Source organism: Macadamia integrifolia, chromosome 4, assembly GCF_013358625.1.
Source record: "Macadamia integrifolia cultivar HAES 741 chromosome 4, SCU_Mint_v3, whole genome shotgun sequence".
Classification (NCBI taxonomy): Eukaryota; Viridiplantae; Streptophyta; class Magnoliopsida; order Proteales; family Proteaceae; genus Macadamia; species Macadamia integrifolia.
In genome coordinates, this window is record NC_056560.1 from 30,147,393 (window position 1) to 30,164,728 (window position 17,336).

General features: G+C 37.0%; 2 protein-coding genes across 3 annotated transcripts in view; one reads left to right on the forward strand and one right to left on the reverse strand.

Moving 5' to 3' along the window:
• The window catches only part of LOC122077297 (dnaJ homolog subfamily C GRV2-like), a 36,540-nt gene extending 31,628 nt beyond the window's left edge, over positions 1–4,912 (reverse strand). The window contains exon 1 of the mRNA XM_042643205.1: positions 3,701–4,912. Coding sequence (XP_042499139.1) covers positions 3,701–4,159 — 459 coding nt within the window. The 5' untranslated portion in view covers positions 4,160–4,912. The remainder of the gene's footprint in view (positions 1–3,700) is intronic.
• A 7,358-nt stretch (positions 4,913–12,270) lies between these two features.
• On the forward strand, positions 12,271–17,067 carry LOC122075313 (photosystem II D1 precursor processing protein PSB27-H2, chloroplastic). Of its 2 annotated transcripts, none has more exons than XM_042640300.1 (4): positions 12,271–12,629; positions 13,457–13,639; positions 15,161–15,447; positions 16,679–17,067. In XM_042640300.1, the coding sequence occupies exons 2-4, from the start codon at positions 13,561–13,563 to the stop codon at positions 16,814–16,816; spliced, it is 504 nt and encodes a 167-aa protein (XP_042496234.1). In that variant the 5' UTR covers positions 12,271–12,629; positions 13,457–13,560; the 3' UTR covers positions 16,817–17,067. The 2 variants fall into 2 exon arrangements, with proteins under 2 accessions (XP_042496234.1, XP_042496233.1); XM_042640299.1 differs by having other exon boundaries at positions 12,276–12,629; positions 15,029–15,447.
• The last annotated feature ends 269 nt before the right edge of the window (positions 17,068–17,336 follow it).

Sequence of the window (17,336 nt, forward strand, 5' to 3'; positions counted from 1 at the left end):
CACAGACAAAAGATGGTAGAGAAGCAAGCTTAAAACACCAGTGCAAAACTGCAGAACTTTTTTTAATAGAATCAGTGCATGTGACACAGATGCAGTCTTGTATGATATTAAATCAGAAATTAGCTAAAAATCAATATAATTACATTAACAGACATTGAATAAAGTTTCAGACCTTAAAACACACTTCACAAAATTCTCAATTGTAGAATGTAGCCATTAAGAATTGTGCAATTTGAGAATAGAGAAGCACACCTTGCAGCCAATGGAACTCAAAGCGCCTTTTTCTTTTTGTTGGTTGTCAACAATTAAAAAAAAAATGCATTTCAATAAGAAAAGAAAGTGTCATAGACACTTGGAAAAAAGAAAATAGAGCAACAAATGAGATCACTACAAAAAGATACATCAATAGATAAAAAAACAGAACCAGTAATGAAAGAGAACCACAAAACAAAAAACAAAAGGAAATAATCCAGTTTCACTCTTGCCAAATGATCAGATTCACTTTAGATCCAAACAAAACTTCATTCAGGTATGGAAAATTCCCATATGTAAAAGTTAAATCAATAATAAGGAAAGACCACTGTATTGGAAATGTTCTGGGTAAGATTCCAATATTGATTGTCTGAGCACAGCTGTCTTCCAATGCTTGTGTTCAATTGCACGAGCAGCAGAGCGTTCACCACCTTTTCATCCAATTGTGGATTTGCATCTGAAGTGTGGGCTCACTTGCTAAATGAAGCAGGGGGATGGAAGGCAGAAGATGTGAAGATCCATAGAAACCATGAAAATTCAGGTGCTTCTCCTTTTTCCCTATACTGTGGTCTATTTTTTTTGGAAGGCAAGTGATGGTGGGACTTTTGAAAACCATTTGGAACTAGTTCATAGAGCAGCAGATAGGCTTAAGGTTTCATATTTTGCGGGCCTGTCAACATAAGAAATTCAGAAACACTTCTATAAAAGGGCATTCATAAAATGATGCCTTTCTATCTTTGCTTTCTTTTCTCAATATTATAGCTTGCTTCAGATTTCCCTTCATCAAAAAAATCCATCATATCAGAAAAAGGAAGCACAAAAAAAAAAGAAATGAAAATCATTTTGCTCCTTTCTCTCCACAGACGACATAAAAATAGCATCTGGTGTCATTAGAGAATTCTACACATTGAGCCATAAGGAACAGCAACCTCACGTCTCAAGGACGTCTTAAGGAGCTACCAAATTGACTCTGAAAAGATGTCAGAATAGTCAAGAAACTTGTAGACGCAATGTAATAGACCAATAAATATTTGTTCTTCTTTGAGCCCACACTGTTAGCATCAATCGATTAGCCTATCAACCTTCATCCCTCAGGTTATTTTATTCCACTTCATCAAATCCTGTCACGCATACAAAAGCTTCCACCCAGGAGGTGATGCAAATATCCACAATAAGAAATTACTGCGCATCTCGTGATACCTAGTGCTAGAAAATCATAGCCCAACCTGACCATGAATATATCTAGAAGTCAGAGTACGCATTGTTTTTATGATCATCATTAAAATGCTGAAAACAACATCCATAAGACCATGCAAAAATAAGCCTTCAAAATAACTCCACCGACCTTTCAAGAAGACTACTTTCAAAAGTTGGACCACTTTCCTAATCTCAATAGACAAAACATCACTTGATAGTTGCCTCCTTATCCACCACAAACCAATATAGTCTTGAAAATAAATTCATCAAGTTTCTCAGCCTCCAAAAATAATCCTCGATTTTTCCATCCCACCCTCAAGACATGAAACAAGTGATTCAATTGTGTTTTTCACAGCAAACCCATCCTCATGAGATGAAGTTTCTTCCCAATGTTCCACCCATCAAAGGCTAGCCCATATTTTCATTCCACCACGCTTCTCCAAAGCAAAATTGGACACCACTAACCCCCCCCCCCAAAAAAAAATAAAAAAACAATATAAGAGCCTTACTCATCAAATTTACTGATCTAATTACCAACCTTCTAAAATTTTAGATTCCAATACTCATTTCCAAAGTTTTCTCTATTCTTCCCTCTCATAAGCCCCTTCCCATGAAAAATCCCTAAAAAATTCTTTCATTCTTCACGATGTGTCACAGCCAAAACCTTTTAGGTGGTAACTAAATAACACAAAGTGTTCAGTATTTTGGCCTTCAAAGGATAAATATCTTCTCACAAAAGCCGCAAAGACAGCTCTAAAGCCCTCCACTGATTGACATCTTTCAATGCACCTGTGAGGTTGTGGAATGTGGACAACTGGGCTTGGCTCTAACATGCCCCACCACCACCTTGAAAGAAACTGAGAGAGAAAAGGATTTTATCCACTGACACAACAGTGGAAGATTTTAGCATCGTCTCAACAACCTATTGGTAATTGTTTCAACTAATACAGGAGAGTTGGAGTCAGACCAGTTGAATCTCTTCATCGAAGGCCTAGGGCTGGCCACTCCCAAGAGGAGTAGATCAGAAATTGGATGGAATAGTTAGTGGATATAATAGCCATTTAAAACCTTAGGTTGAAAATACTATATGAAATACTAAATTTTTATGCTCCAGCTATGTTTGTTGTTCTTCAATGCCAGATGGTTTTTCAACTAATACAAGAGAGTTGGAGCGTCAGACCAGTTGAATCTCTTTATCGAAGGCCCAAGGCTGGCCACTCCTAAGAGGCGTAGAATCAGAAATTGGATAGAATAGTTGGTGGAAATATTAGCCATTCAAAACCTTAGGCTGAAAATATTATATGAAATACCAAATTGGCATGCCCCAGCTAGGCTTAGATGCATCCGTCAACTTAGGATTACTAACACCCCAAGGAACAGGCCGTCTCCTGGGGCCTCCCCCTCTCTCTCTTATCGCCCCCATGCTCCAGCTATGCTCCAATGCATCCGTCAGCTTAGGATTACTGACACCCAAGGAACAGGCTCGTTGTTGTCCCCTGGGGCCTCTCCTTCTCTCTCTCTTATCCCCCCCCCTAATGTGCCCCTCCCCGTTAATGTGCCCCCTTTGTCCCCTTTGGCTGTATTTTAGTTAGGGCTTACCCCTTGTGTGTTCCTCTCCCGGCCCTTTGGTTAAAGCTTTTGGGTTGTGTCCCTACCCCCCCTTCTTCCCCTTGTATGTCCTCTCCTTTGCTTGGTAATGAATTTATTTATTCATCCAAAAGAGATAGGGGGAAGGTCACAGCCAGGAGCCAGAAGACTCAAACTCGAGACCTCCTGGTGAGTGTGAGCTTCGCACACCACAACCTCAACAACTGCGCTAGTCATCTTCTCAAGTTAGTGACATTGTTTCATTGCTTGTGTATACTAGATAGTTTTTAGAATGAAATTACAGTGCTTTTAGCAATGCAAGTTAGATTGGAGATTGTGTGAGGGATTCCAGTTTTTAGAGGTAGGAAAATTTCAAAAAAAAACTGCATCAGTGGACCCAAGAGTGTGATGAGCTATCAAACATAAGGGCAACCCTGGTCTTGACTTAAGATTCCTGTTTCCTGAAGCTTGTTCTCAATAAACTTATACCAGTCAGCAAGGGGTAAATGTTCTTTGCAGTATTTGTAGTTATCGGTAGTGGTGGAAGTGGTAGTAGCAACAACAATAAGAGGTCTATAGAAGAAAAAATCAAGTGAACTATCCTCGAATAGCACATTCAGTGGATGCATACAGAACTGTATAAGATAAAGAAAAAGTGACTTACAAAAGGAATCCACTCCGAAGTCTTTCGCCGAAGATGAAGCACAGGAAATTCTGCAACAGGGCCGATACGATTCCATCTAATCCGATGCAGTTCAGTCAAAATACTTGCCCTAAACTTAGATGAAAACTTAATAGCTTTGAATTTTCCACGACCATCAGTACGAACACTGATCGTGAACTCCTGCGTATTTTCATCTCGTCCTAATATCGGGCTCGCGGATTCATAGTCATTGGCGACATCATATGAATTGGTCACAGAGAGTGTTGAAGGGTCCAAAGTGATGATTGCAACATTAGAAATACAAAAAATTCTTTTGTACCGTCCTCGCCACGAGTGCTTCACTACCGCATACCTCGCTAAGTACTCGAGTTCTTCAGCAGCAGCTGGAGGTGCCGATGAAGAATCACCCGATGAGGTCTGATGATCAGAAGTAGAAGTGTGCCTGCTTACAAAATCCATCTGAGGAAGGTAGTCAAGGTAATAAGTTGGACGAGCATTACGGCGAGAAAAAAACCATAATCCGAAGCCCGTCGGTGCCGCTGCCCGGCTTTGACGAGACTGATTAGCCCCCAGGGCTTCGAAACTTGTTGAATTCCTCCAGACTTCGACTTTCTAATGATACTTAAGCGATCAAAAACTCCAAAAAACAAGCCCAAGGCTTCATTAATGAATCCAAACCCTAGAAACTTCCCTCAGCTCCCTTGAATCAAGAGTGACCGAAAGAAGAACCCACGGAATTGACCAGAAACGCAATGGTTTCCAGAAAACTATAAGAAATTAAATTCAAAAGCCGATGGATACACAAACTCTTCCACAATTATGCTCTTGACAGAATCGAGAATCAATAAGGCTTCTTTTTTACCAAAATTTCATCAAATTCAATAAAAATATACACTTCAAATAAAGCCAACTTCACCTAATCGGAACAAAAAAGACTGGAATTGGATTCGACATTAGCGAATTGTACAAAAGTTGTTTTGCTTATCCTTCAGATCCGAGTACGGGACACATGTAGGTGTGCACTGTCAAGAAGGTCGGTGATGAAATATGAAAATTAAGTGTGGAAAATAGATAAAATTGAAGAATTAAGGGAAAAAAACGACGGATGAGCAGTAGTTAATGCAGGTCTAAACAGTGAAGAAATGGAAGAGGGGGAGAGATTTTGACACTAGAGAGAGAGAGAATATATAAACGGTGGCTGGCCAGCTTGGAGAAGGCCCGGTCAGGTCTTGTTCGTCATGACTCATGACCACTCTGTCAAACACTTCAGGCTTAAGATTTTGGTTAGCCCAACATTTTAAAAGGGCATGTGCTAATGTGAGCGTGATGGTGAGATTAACAGATTCCTTCAACATCTAAGCCGTCAAATTGGTTGGGAGTCTTAAGGGTGTCAATCAGTTCGATTTTGATTCGGTTAAGAAGGATGATGAGGTAAACCGAATCGAGAATGGACTTGGTTATGGACTCGGTTCCATATTTGGATACTCAAGTCAATTTAATTCGATTCTACTAAGTTTCTGTTCCAATTCGATTCTATAATATAGTTTTAATTCGATTTTGTAATTCGGTTTTAATTCGATTATATAAATGGTTCCACTCTTAGACTACGATTGTGATGGACCAAGGACTATAATGGGCTCAAGTTATGAACACTATGGTCATTGTAGACTCCAAAATTATCTTAGCATGTGAATATGTGCAACAAATTGTAAAAAGTACTTCCCACAAAAAAAAAACAAAAAACAAAGATGAATACTCATATACTCAAACCAATACTAATTTGGTTTGGTTCGGTTTGAATCGATAGTTCTTATACCGTAAATCATAACCAAACTGAACATACATGAATATTCATATACTCAAACCGAATTTGAACCAAATTAATTCGATATGATTTGATTCAGGTAATTCAACTTAGTTTCAAATTCAATATTTAATTTCGTTACAGAATGACACCCTTGGATTGGGTTGCGGTTTAAAAAAACCCAGCCCGCCCATTAACACGTGTTGATGAACCCAGTAGATAGATCTACCATCAATAGGAAACGTGGGAGATCTTTAATTAAGAGATTGCTTCCTAGAAGAAGAGGGAGTGACTTGGCATATATAGCATGGAGAGAGAGAGAGATGAGTTCTATTTCCGTTTAGGTGTTGGCTTCTTAAACTCAAAAAAGGACAACTTACGTAGGGTAAGGAGAGAAAGATGTTAGAGATAGGGGAGGAAGCCAAAATCCTACAACGATCCAACTTCCTAAAACTAACTAAATCTGTAAAAACCCTAATCCCGACAAAGATAGGAAATTGCTTTGTACCCATACCTCTCTTTCTATATAAGCATGCATGATCGAACACTTATTAATCTCACGAACCTTCAATCTCTCCACTTACATTAATAAGATTTGAGATCTATAACAGTTATAACTAACGAGATTAAGAACTCCATTTCTCTCCTCAAAACTTCATTAACTCACAATGGACAACACTACCGACAAGTCTAACCCTGATTATCAACTTCTGCAACTTCTTTGTTATTATGATCAAGCCCGACTACAGCGACAGCAGCAGCAGCAGCAACAACAGGAAGAAGAACAAGAACAAGCACAACCAGTCTTAGAGAACAGCACTAATGATCAATCTGGTGTTGAAAACTCAAGCAACACTGAGAGGGAGACTGCAGATCAGAATTCTCAGCAGCCATTCTCCTTTTTTGTTAATGAGGTGAGAACCTACTGCTTTATTATTTCCTTCTTGTTTGTAATTAATTCATTTTCCAATCTCATCTTCTTCATCATTCTCGTAATTCTCTTTGGTGGATTGCGATGAATAGGTAGCCATTATAGCTTCTCAATTTTCAGAACTTCTCTCAGGAATCAAGCTTCAAACACCTTCAATTCTCATACTGGAATATTTTATCTGTTTGGTTCGATTTTCTTGACTAAAATCATTGAACAAATCAAATTATCTATTTTCAAACCAAATAAGGAATCGGATAAAATTTTATTCTTTTTAGAAGAAATAACACTTCCTCTTTGCGTGTACTTACACCAATGCACAGCGGGAGCGGAAAGACAACGCTACCCAAGCTGAAAATTCTCACAGTTAGTGTTCTCAAACTTTTTTTTTTTTTTATAATAACATTTCAATCAAAATGTAGATGATAGATCTATTCTTTTTCAATGTAAAAAAAAGAAAAAAAGAAGAGGATTATATTTTTTTTTTTTTTTTTGGTGAAGTTTTTAAAAATTAGCCCAAACAAATATGACCTAAGCTGAATATGAAACCGAAATTTCAACCGAATAAAAATCGTAACCATATCAAACCAAGTCAATTTGGTTTCTATTTACCAATTAAAAAACAATTTGGTTTCGATTTTGATATTTTATGTTGAATTCAGTTTTAGTTTATATATTTTATATCTTGAACCAAACTAAATAATTGAAACCAAATCAATTGATACCCTTAGTTTTTTCATGTTTATATTCAGCGGATTTCCTGGATTTGATGTATTGGACCTGAATTGATACTCTCACCTCACATATCCCTAATCCTAATCCGATGCATGAGATCCAGATATCATATAACTTTTGAATAACCAGGCTAAGATTTATATATAAGATCATAATTTTATTTTTATTTGTTTATCTATTTATTTTTTAATTCTTTCTTCTTAAGGTAGATATTACAAAACTTCTTTAATCACGTTTATCATCTTATATGAATTTTTCTTCTATTGATCCTTATTTCTTTCCACTATGTTTGATTGCAAGAGAAATTTAATAGGTATGGGAGTGAAGTTTTCAAATTAAAAATATATATATATATATATTATAATCATTACCCTATGTGATTTTATAAATTACTTTAATTTTTTTACCATATTTAGTAATGATATATTTTATATATTGTACACCAAAAATGTCTTAACTACAAAATAAAGTGAAATTCAATAACCAAATATGACGTAATTTAGAGTTAGTGATATAGTCACATGGGCTGATTACAAAAATTCCCTTCTAAGTTTGAAGTTTTTACTTCCCTTTCCTTTAATATTCCTTGTAACCAATTAGGAATACGATTCATCTTCATAGAGCGCTGGAACCCCTTGAGCTATATGCGAAGCCTAGTTTTTCTTATCATTTCATTTTTTTCTTGTTGTTTATCTCCATTTCAGTTTATTTACTAACGTTTTTTTGTCCCTTGATATTTCATAGGCACTAGACCTTGAATCTTGTCCACCTCCGAAAGCCCAAATTAATATGTGGAAGTGCAAGATTCCAAAAAAAATGACTATAAGAAATTTCATGTTGTAACCTCTATTCATGATCAGCTTGTATGAGAGTTACCATACTTATAAAAGAAATATATGACTTAATTACAATATTTCTTTGTTAAAACTTTTCGTCGACATGCATGAGAGTTATTTATTTATTTATTTTATTTTATTTTTAAGTTTTATTGGAGAATTTGAATCCATGTTTTGTGCTCAAAAGTAAAATTATGGCGTCTAAATTATAAGGTCTATACTACACCCATTGTTAACTTAAGATTTTGGTTAGCCCAACATTTTAAAAGGGACATGTGCTAATGTGAGCTTGATGCTGAGATAACTGCTTCCCTGAACATCTAAGACGTCAGATTACGGACTCGTGTCAGTTTGTGAGTCTTTTGTCTTTAATCTTTGGATTAATCATTTATATGAAGACAAGAGTTTAAATTACGCCTCACTGATATGCCACGTGGCTTTTTCAGATGTTGAAAATCATGGTTAAAAGAATCGGACCGGATTGATCTGGTATCGGCTTTTGACCGATCTCAATTCTTGATCAATATCATATCGGAGTATCGGTACAACAGTAGAGTAGAATGATAAAAGAAAAGATTTTTTAAATGAAACTTAGGGATATTTTTGTTCGATCCAAACTGATAAAAAACAAATCAAAATCTGCCTTGACTAATCCTAACCCTAATTCCGTTTCCTTATACCATGATATCAGATTACCAGTACGATCCAACGAATTGCCTTCACTTTTTTTACCAAAAGGAAATTTGCCTTCACTTTTAATAACAAAAATTCGATTTTTTGATAAATTTATAATCATTATCTGATAAGGAAACGGCCCATTGAATACATTGATTCATTTGTACTACTAAAAAAAACGATTACATTGAATCATATAAAAAAAAAAGTAATTTACAGCTTCACCTCTGTGTCAATCGCTGCTACGGAATATACCTCAAATGTTGATATCAGCTAGTATATTTTTTTATAAATATCAAAATACCCTTCTAAAAAGTGAAGTACCTAATATACCCTTACCTAACCCCATAACCCTAAATCAAAAAAAGACCTCCATCCCCCAAATTGTGTTCTTCATTCCAAAGCCTTTATTCTCTGTGAAGAACAGAGGCGATGGGCAATGATGAACGAAGATGAGCGACGACGAAAGTCTGCGCCACATCTTCCTGTGCAGGAAACCCTCCTTGAACTCCACGATGAAAGTGTGTGGAGGTTAGGGGTAATGAGGATCTTGGGTGAAATATGAATTGATTATGTGTTTTAGTCAAAAGTGTACAACTGTCATTTCAACTCCTCACTTAACAGGGACTGATAGCAGGGGGTGCAAGTGTAATTTAGTATTATGCAGGGATGTCTCTCTAATTGTAGCATTTTCTAGGGAGTGACGTTGTAAATTATCCTATAAAAAAAGACCATGGGCAATCTTGATTCCAATTGAGCTGAATCAATTGATCCATGTACGGAATCTAGGATCAAAGCTAGATAATGGCCAATTCCTATTTGATCGACTTGATTCCAATCGAATTGGACCTGATCGGGATCAATTGGACCCAATTCAAATCCTAACTCTTAGTTTAATAAACTTGATGTTGTTTTTTTTTTTGGGTATAGATAATCTTGATGTTGATCAATGCTAGTAAATCTTTTTTTTATCCGATAAGGGATTTAATATGTCTACATCTGATTCCATGACCCATATTCCATGCCTAGTTGTCTCACATCGAAGGGTGATGGGAAAAATCCAATTACTTAATACTTTTGTACAAAATATTAGGCTCGAATTAAATCATATATCATTTCATATGTTGAGGTAGCATGATAATATTCGATGAAGACCTTTGGATACTCCAGTATATAGGAATGATTTGATTCAAATTGAAGGAATTAAAAGAACCATGGTAAATCTAAAATGACTCTAGGAGAAGTGGTGAGGAGAAAGACATGCATAGCTTATACCTTGTATCAAACATGACCTTGAAGAAAGTTGATTGAAGGGCAAAGATTCATGTACTGATCGCATTCAGTTGGGATAAGATTATGTTGCTGTTGTTTCATTCGCTGAAATATATTCTTTTCATTTTTATTTTTTCTTCCATATCGAAAATGGTACTATTTCCACACGTCTAAATATCTGGTGTTAGCTATTAGGTGCTTTTTATATCGAGCTGGTGATTGTTTTGATTTGCCTGTAAACTTGGGTGGTCATCTTTTTCAGAAAGCAAGTAACATGGCAAAAGCAACCAACGAAACCTGTGTGGAGGCAGTCAATCTGAATTAGTCGGAAGCTTCGTATCAATTAGTTGCTAGTAAAGATGCATTCTACCATTTATACCAACATCTTTACAAGCAAATGAGCATTTCCTTCTCTATTTTACATAAAAGAAGAAACAGAGAATCACTTTGGTCTAATGATCTTTCAGAGGAAGTTTTGGGTTTGACAGCATAGCGCCTACGGCTAGGTTGAGCAAGATCCTGTGACGATGAAGGAGGAACACCTGGATCAGCTGTTAGAGAGGATAAACCATGTGCATGGTTGATAGCATTGTCCACCATATCATTAATAATCAATTGGGGTGAGTGGGTAGTGGGGTCGGGAGGGGTTGGAGATAAGGGAGAGATGGAATCTAGTTGGGTGTCATGTGCTTCAAGAGACTCAGAAGAGATACCCAGGCTAGTGGTGATTGTAAGTAATGGGATGGGGTCCAGTAAGTGGATTGATGAGGGTTAGGGGTGTCAATTCCTAAATCGAATCGGTAAAATCGGCCGGACCAAACCGATAACAACATGGATCAAACCAAATCGAAGCCTTATTGGTTCGGTTCGGTTTGGAGTATTGCAACCCCAAAACCAAATCGAACCGCACCAAAAACCGGATGAATCCGAAACCAAACTGAAACCGGCTCAAAACCCAAACCGAAACTGAAACCAAACCAGTAAGAAACCGAAACACTCCAAAATTCATTAAGAAAATCAAAATTTGCATAGTTTTATATACATTTGTATGGAAAGTCGAATCCAAACTGGACCAAAAACCAAAACCAACCTGGTTACAAATCGATTTAAGAAATCGAAGATAAACCGAAACCAAACCGCACCGAAACCGAAACCAAACTGAAATCGGAATTTCCTTATTGGTTCGGTTTTGGTTTCAGCTTTCCCACACCGAAACCGACTCAACCCAGACCGAAATCGAACCAGACCAACCGATTGACACCCCTAATGAGGGTAGGGAAATATGAGCTTAAGGAAACTTTGTCTCATGAAGAAGACGTGGCTTGCAATATAAGTTTGACATGTCATGTAATTCCAACAATGGCAACTCTGCTACACCAATCAGAATCAAAAGTCTTAAAGAGTAAGGGTGTCAATCGGTCGGGTTTATGTCCTCGAACGATGACCTACCTGTTTAAGGAATGAGTTAGTCTTGGTCGGTTTTTGAGATTTAATTGGGTTTTTCCTAATCAAGTTATAATCAAGCTTTAAATAGGGTAATGTACCAATAAAGCCTTAAGCGATGCTTAAATGGTCTTTATTTTTCTTAGATTTAAGATAATTTATTTTATTTTATTAAATTATCAACAAATTTGAAAAGATATTACACTTAATTACAGTCAATAATTGATAATATATATAACCCAAAAAAATCAAAATACCTATATAAATGATCGTGCTAAACGTGTCAATCCTAGTCGGGCCAGTCAAGAGGCCCATATGGCTTACCCCTTGCATTGTGTACTACCTATTTATAAACGGGTTGGGCTTAGGCCCGACACATTTATTAATCTGGCCTATCCAAGTCGGACCATAAACTTGTCAAGCTCGATCAGGCCTACCGGTGCAGGCTCAGAATTGACACCCCTATCAAAGAGAATGACCGGTGGCATAGCTCGACCCCAAATATTTGGCAAAAACATTCTTTATAATGAATAATTCGGTTTAATTCGGATTCGGTCCGAATTATTCGCGATTTATATTCAGTTTTGAAAAAGTTGCGAATTTTAAAGAATTTTATTTTTAATTCGAATTCGGTCCGAATTTTTGATAAAATTCGGAAAAATTCGATTCGCGAATTATTCGGCCGAATTGATAACTCTGCACCACCGCACTCACTGTAGAGGATAATTACTCAAATATTTGTCCTAACCTTGTTATGGTATTGTGATTGCGGTGAAGAAAGTGACAAACTACAGTGCTTCAACAACATTTACAATAATAATCATCACCTACAAGATAACCGAAGTGTTGTACTCATCATACTCCGAGAACAAATGCCAGAAAAATACTATCAGGCTGGTTGGTGAAGAGGAATCGCAGCTTTTCTCTGCAACAAAACAGATAATTAGGTGTCACACGTGTATTGCACTATCTGAGGCATCATTGGACCAGGCCATACGATCAACCGACGCACACGTGTATCTCTCTCTTGTGCTGCTCCAGATGTTATATGGCGCACCCCCGCGCCACAGAGGAACCCGATCCGCTGAGCTGGTGGCTTTGGTTCCAACTTCCAACTCGTATGCGCCGAGTTTACGGCGACTAGGATAAGATTGGGGAAACCGGGAAGCCATTGTTGGGCGAAGTTGAGGTCCGCGAGGCAGCGATGAGGAAAACCCTGTTTCAAATGTAGCAAAGGTAAACTATCAAAAGGCCGCATCAAGTATTGTTAGGAATGATGGTGTTTTGTAACTATTCTTCTCTGGTTTCTGCTCTAATCTACACTGAAAATTCTCTCTCTCTCTCTCTCTCTCTCTCTCTCTTCTTATAATTTTAATGGGTTCTGCAAAACTCACTCCCCGAATCAATTGAACACTTGAAACTGAAACTCACAAGAACACAAATCGAATTTTTAAAATGGTAAGAGGCGCATTTACCTTGCAGCTAGGATTGATTTGTGCTGAGGGTAATGCAATAGATGGCCTCACCATCAGGTCTGTTTCTTCACAGTCCGGATTCATTCCTGTGGATAGAGTGTTCTATAATTTCTCCACAGAACACTCTATAGATGTTTTCTGATGAACATGTAGTCCTATTTCTTAATTTTTGGTTGTTAATCCATCCCTCTACCTGCATAAAGCATCGTGGGTTTACTGTGATGGTACCTTACCAATTTAATGGAAGTCTTAGAATTTTAAAATTCTCTTCTTATTCTTATCCATATTCTTAATGTTACTGGGATACTCTAATAGCTGTTTCTTCTTTCCACCACCTCCAAAGTATTTCAGTTATTCAACACGAGGGGAGGGAAACAAAATTGAAGAAATAAGGGAAAAGTTGATTATATTGACTAGAATGCTTTAGATTTTAGTTACATTTCCAGGCACTGAAGTTAAGCATGTTTCTTTTATCCAACTGGTGGTGACAAATCCCTATTAGTATGTCGTGGAAGGAAATGAAATATTTCTTTTGTATCTCCACCACCTCTCTTTATTCAGAAATTACATTATCTGTATGTCATGCAGGTGATTTCAATGCTTATGGGGGTAGCAGCAGGCCAGAGTTTGGTGACATTTTGTAGTTCAGACTGGAAGTAATCTCTGGAGTGTTTTTAGTTTTAACAACCAGGATGACTGTTTTTGCAGTAAAGAATTTGTTCCCTTTATTTTCCAGCTCAATTGAAAAAACTCCAAAACCTCTCCCCCGGTGTGAGTAACCATTTCGACATTGTATTCTTTTTACAACATTTGTTCCTCTCATGCATGAAAATTTTGTTTATAGAATCAAGAACAGAGAATACTTTGTACCCTGTAAATTCACCATGCTTTAGTACACATGAGAAGTGGTGAAAATTGCGTATCTTTTTCCTGATAATTTATGATTTTAATAACTTATGAAGATTATAATAAACATTGTAAAATGAAGCATTTCATTCTCATTTATTGCTTTTCCCCCTATAATTGTTTATCCTACTAGCAAAACCCCCCCTTTTGGTTCCTAGCTCTCCCCCACCCCCAAGGGCACCTGTTAACCATACTATAGCTCGGCATTCAAGAGATATAGATAAGATGGTTATAAACATATCTAGCATTTTGGCTGGTCTCCTCTGAACAATTTACTTGGTGAGACCGTTCAGGCTTTGTTTGTTGCAAGGGAAATATGTAATCATTACCTACCATAATTGTGTAACTAACTCCAATTCCAAATTTGATTATTAAATTTTACTTTCTAACCAAGTTCCTTTTTTTTGGAAAGGACAATAAAGATTAGACCTGAAAACTGTGATTACCAAATTTGTAAGAGTTTTGAGTAGGTTTTGTAATCATGATTACGAAACTTCCCTTTTTCTTTTTGAAATAAATTTCACTTCCCTTCCTTTTTTAATTGCACCAGACGGAGCCTTAATGTTTCAGCTACATGGTGACAGAGGCAAGCCTTGTGACTTCATGTACTCCAAACCAAGGTTCAAAAACTCGCTGAAATATTGGCGAAATTTCTGTAATTTCAAAGGCCCCAAGATGAAATGGAAGTTAAAAAAGGGATCTTAAAAGACATTGTTTCGAGAGTTTTGGTCAAGAGTACACTAGAACTCGTGAGTTACGCCTGTTTCGATTGTGGGAAGGAGAAAACTCATTTTTTTGGCTGATTTTTGCTAATATTAATCAATATTATGTTTCTTCATTCATGGTGCGCAATTTACTTGTTTTACTTGCCTTTGTGTCTTCTTATACTAAAACAGTTGTGTAGAATAGGCAAAATATGACACAAGATCTACAATAGGGTTCGGCATTTACTGCCAGCCAAGGGAGAAAATCCAAGCCACCACTTTGTGTGACTTTTCTTGCAATATAAATGTTTACATATGTTTATATAGGCTAAAGTTAGGTTTCCCTGAAGTATTGGAGCTTAATATGGCCGAAATGACCAACTGAAACATACTGGCAAAAAATGCACTGTTCCAGCGAAATTTCACCCATTTCGATCAGGCCAAAACAAGACTGAAATAAAAGTTTTGAATTATGCTCCATACTAGGTGAAGCTTCTAATGATGAGCTATATCTGCCATGTTTGATGACTGTTTTGCTTCAATGGAGCAGATAAATTGCAGGCTGGAAATCATTTAGTTCCATCTTCTCAAGAGACCTTGTTTAGTAGAAGACATTTTCTCATATGTAATGGAGCTTCTTTGGTTGCCATTTTGACCCTTAATGATGGTTTAATACCACCAGTAGCAAGAGCAGAGGAAAAGGACCTGAAAGATCAAGAGGATGAAAGAAAGAATAGCATTATTGGAGCTGTTCAATCCCTGTTTGATCCTAATGAAAAAACAAAGTCCGGGAAGGTATTGCCAAAGGCCTACTTGAAGTCAGCTAGAGAAGTTGTGAAAACACTTCGTGAATCACTGAAGGAAGACGCCAAGGATATTACCAAATTTAGAAGGACTGCAGATGCTGCAAAGGAATCAATCAGAGAGTATCTAAGTAATTGGAAGGGTCAACAAGAAGTGGTGGCAGAGGTAAGTCCCTTCTTATCTTGGCTTTTTATCTGCTTAGAAATAGGTAAAAACATTGCACTTTACTCGAATCGGTGCTTCTGGTTATGAATTTGTGGACTAGTGTGAAAGAGAAGAAAGGGTAACTAATCAGTGTTAATTACTGCCGCCACAATGGCAAAACCAGACATTATTAGTTCTGAATCATCTCCAAGCCCCTTTTCTACCATCACTTAGCCACTACCCTGTTCGAGTCTTTACATAAGGTAGCTGTCATTGCAGAACTGAGCCCAATCTAGTTTCATGAAACTCCTTCTGTTGCCAATGATGCTAATTCATCAAGTAGTCCCATCTAACAAGAACATGAGGATCTTCCCTTCTGAAATTTAAGAAACAGATGAGCGAAGCCAGTAAACACCTAAAGGTCATATGTAAAGGGAAACTAAATAGACAGTAATTCTTCTGGTAATAACACCTACATGAATGAGGCAAAAATCATAAAAAGAACTCAGAAACCATTCTCTGCTAAAACTTGGCAAGACTATGTACCAATTGGTTAAAACTAGACTTGTTTCTAGTGCTGAATCTTCATTCATTATTGAGGAAAGTCGTAATAAATCTTTTTCTTCTCTTTCTACACCTGCATTAAGGGTTGACGGAGGATATGGGCACTATGATGAGAGTATTTTTATTATTTTTTAAGTTTTGCCTGGGTGGGGAGACATTACACTTCCTTTGTGAGTTTATAAGTAAACAAAACCTAACTTATCGTTAAAGATTGAAAAAATATTTTTCAGATGTATTATATATAAATTATAAGAACCATTAGCTTACACAGATTCTCCCAAAAATATTTCCATTCTACATTTCCCTAAACATATTTTTCATTGTGAATGTTTGATTAAGAAAAAAAAAATCATCCGTATCTGTGAACAATTCCTTCAAGTCAAAGACTGATTTGAAAACTGTGTGCTTTTTTTTAATCACATTTTGCTTTATTGGCTCATTCTGCGAAATGGATCACATGAATTTGCTCTTCCCCACCTGTCTCTTTCAATGCTTAAGAATCAACATTGGGGGTACCTTAAAGCGCTTTAGAAGTCTAAATATGAAGAAGTTTCATTACCGAAAAGCCAGATATTCCCAATGGAATTGTGTTGATCCTGCTTGAATATATATTGGAAATTTGACATGCATATGGAGCCATACATTATTAGTCTTCCATCAAATCCTTGAAGTGGTTGAGTGATTGCAGGAATCTTATGTTGTGCTTGAGAAAGCAATTAGATCGCTGGCCAGCTTCTACTCAAAGGCAGGTCCATCAGCATCTCTACCCGAGGAGGTGAAGTCCAGCATTTTGGATGATCTAGACAAGGCAGAGGCATTTTGGTAACCCAAGTAATCCTATTAAGTGGATGTATCTGTACAATTCACAGTTCTATAATATCTTTTTGGTCATTCTTTTCTTTTTCTAAGGGAGTGGGGTGGGTGGATGGGTTGTATTACTGGAGGAATATCCATCTTGTTTGTATCATGTCAATCTATCCATTTTCTATATTGAGTTAAGGCCAAGCTGCTGTTTCTTTACTGAACCTTGACTTTTATTCTGGAGGAAAGCTTAAATCTCACTTTGCTATTTTGTAATTCTATATTCTTATTTAAATTTGAAAATTGTTAAATAATGGTAGATTTAAAAGGCTCGAGTTTAGACTTTAGACCCTCTTTTTAATGGCCATACTCACCAGATGTTAGTCTCCCCCCCCCCCCCCGCCTTGAAAAAATGTTTATTAGCATTACATTTCAATAGTTTGGGGAAAATAAAACTCTTTGTAAGAGGTCATTTGGCTTAGAATGCCCCCTCCCCAATAAAAAGTGATATATGGATACACATGCACAATATGCCATAACTTTGT

Coding starts and splice junctions, on each gene's coding strand:
- LOC122075313 (XM_042640299.1), top strand. CDS start 13,561: ATGACTGTTTTTGCAGTAAAGAATTTGTTCCCTTTATTTTCCAGCTCA. Junction 13,640..15,028: donor TCCAAAACCTCTCCCCCGGT/GTGAGTAACCAT, acceptor TCAATGGAGCAG/ATAAATTGCAGGCTGGAAAT. Junction 15,448..16,678: donor AACAAGAAGTGGTGGCAGAG/GTAAGTCCCTTC, acceptor GAGTGATTGCAG/GAATCTTATGTTGTGCTTGA.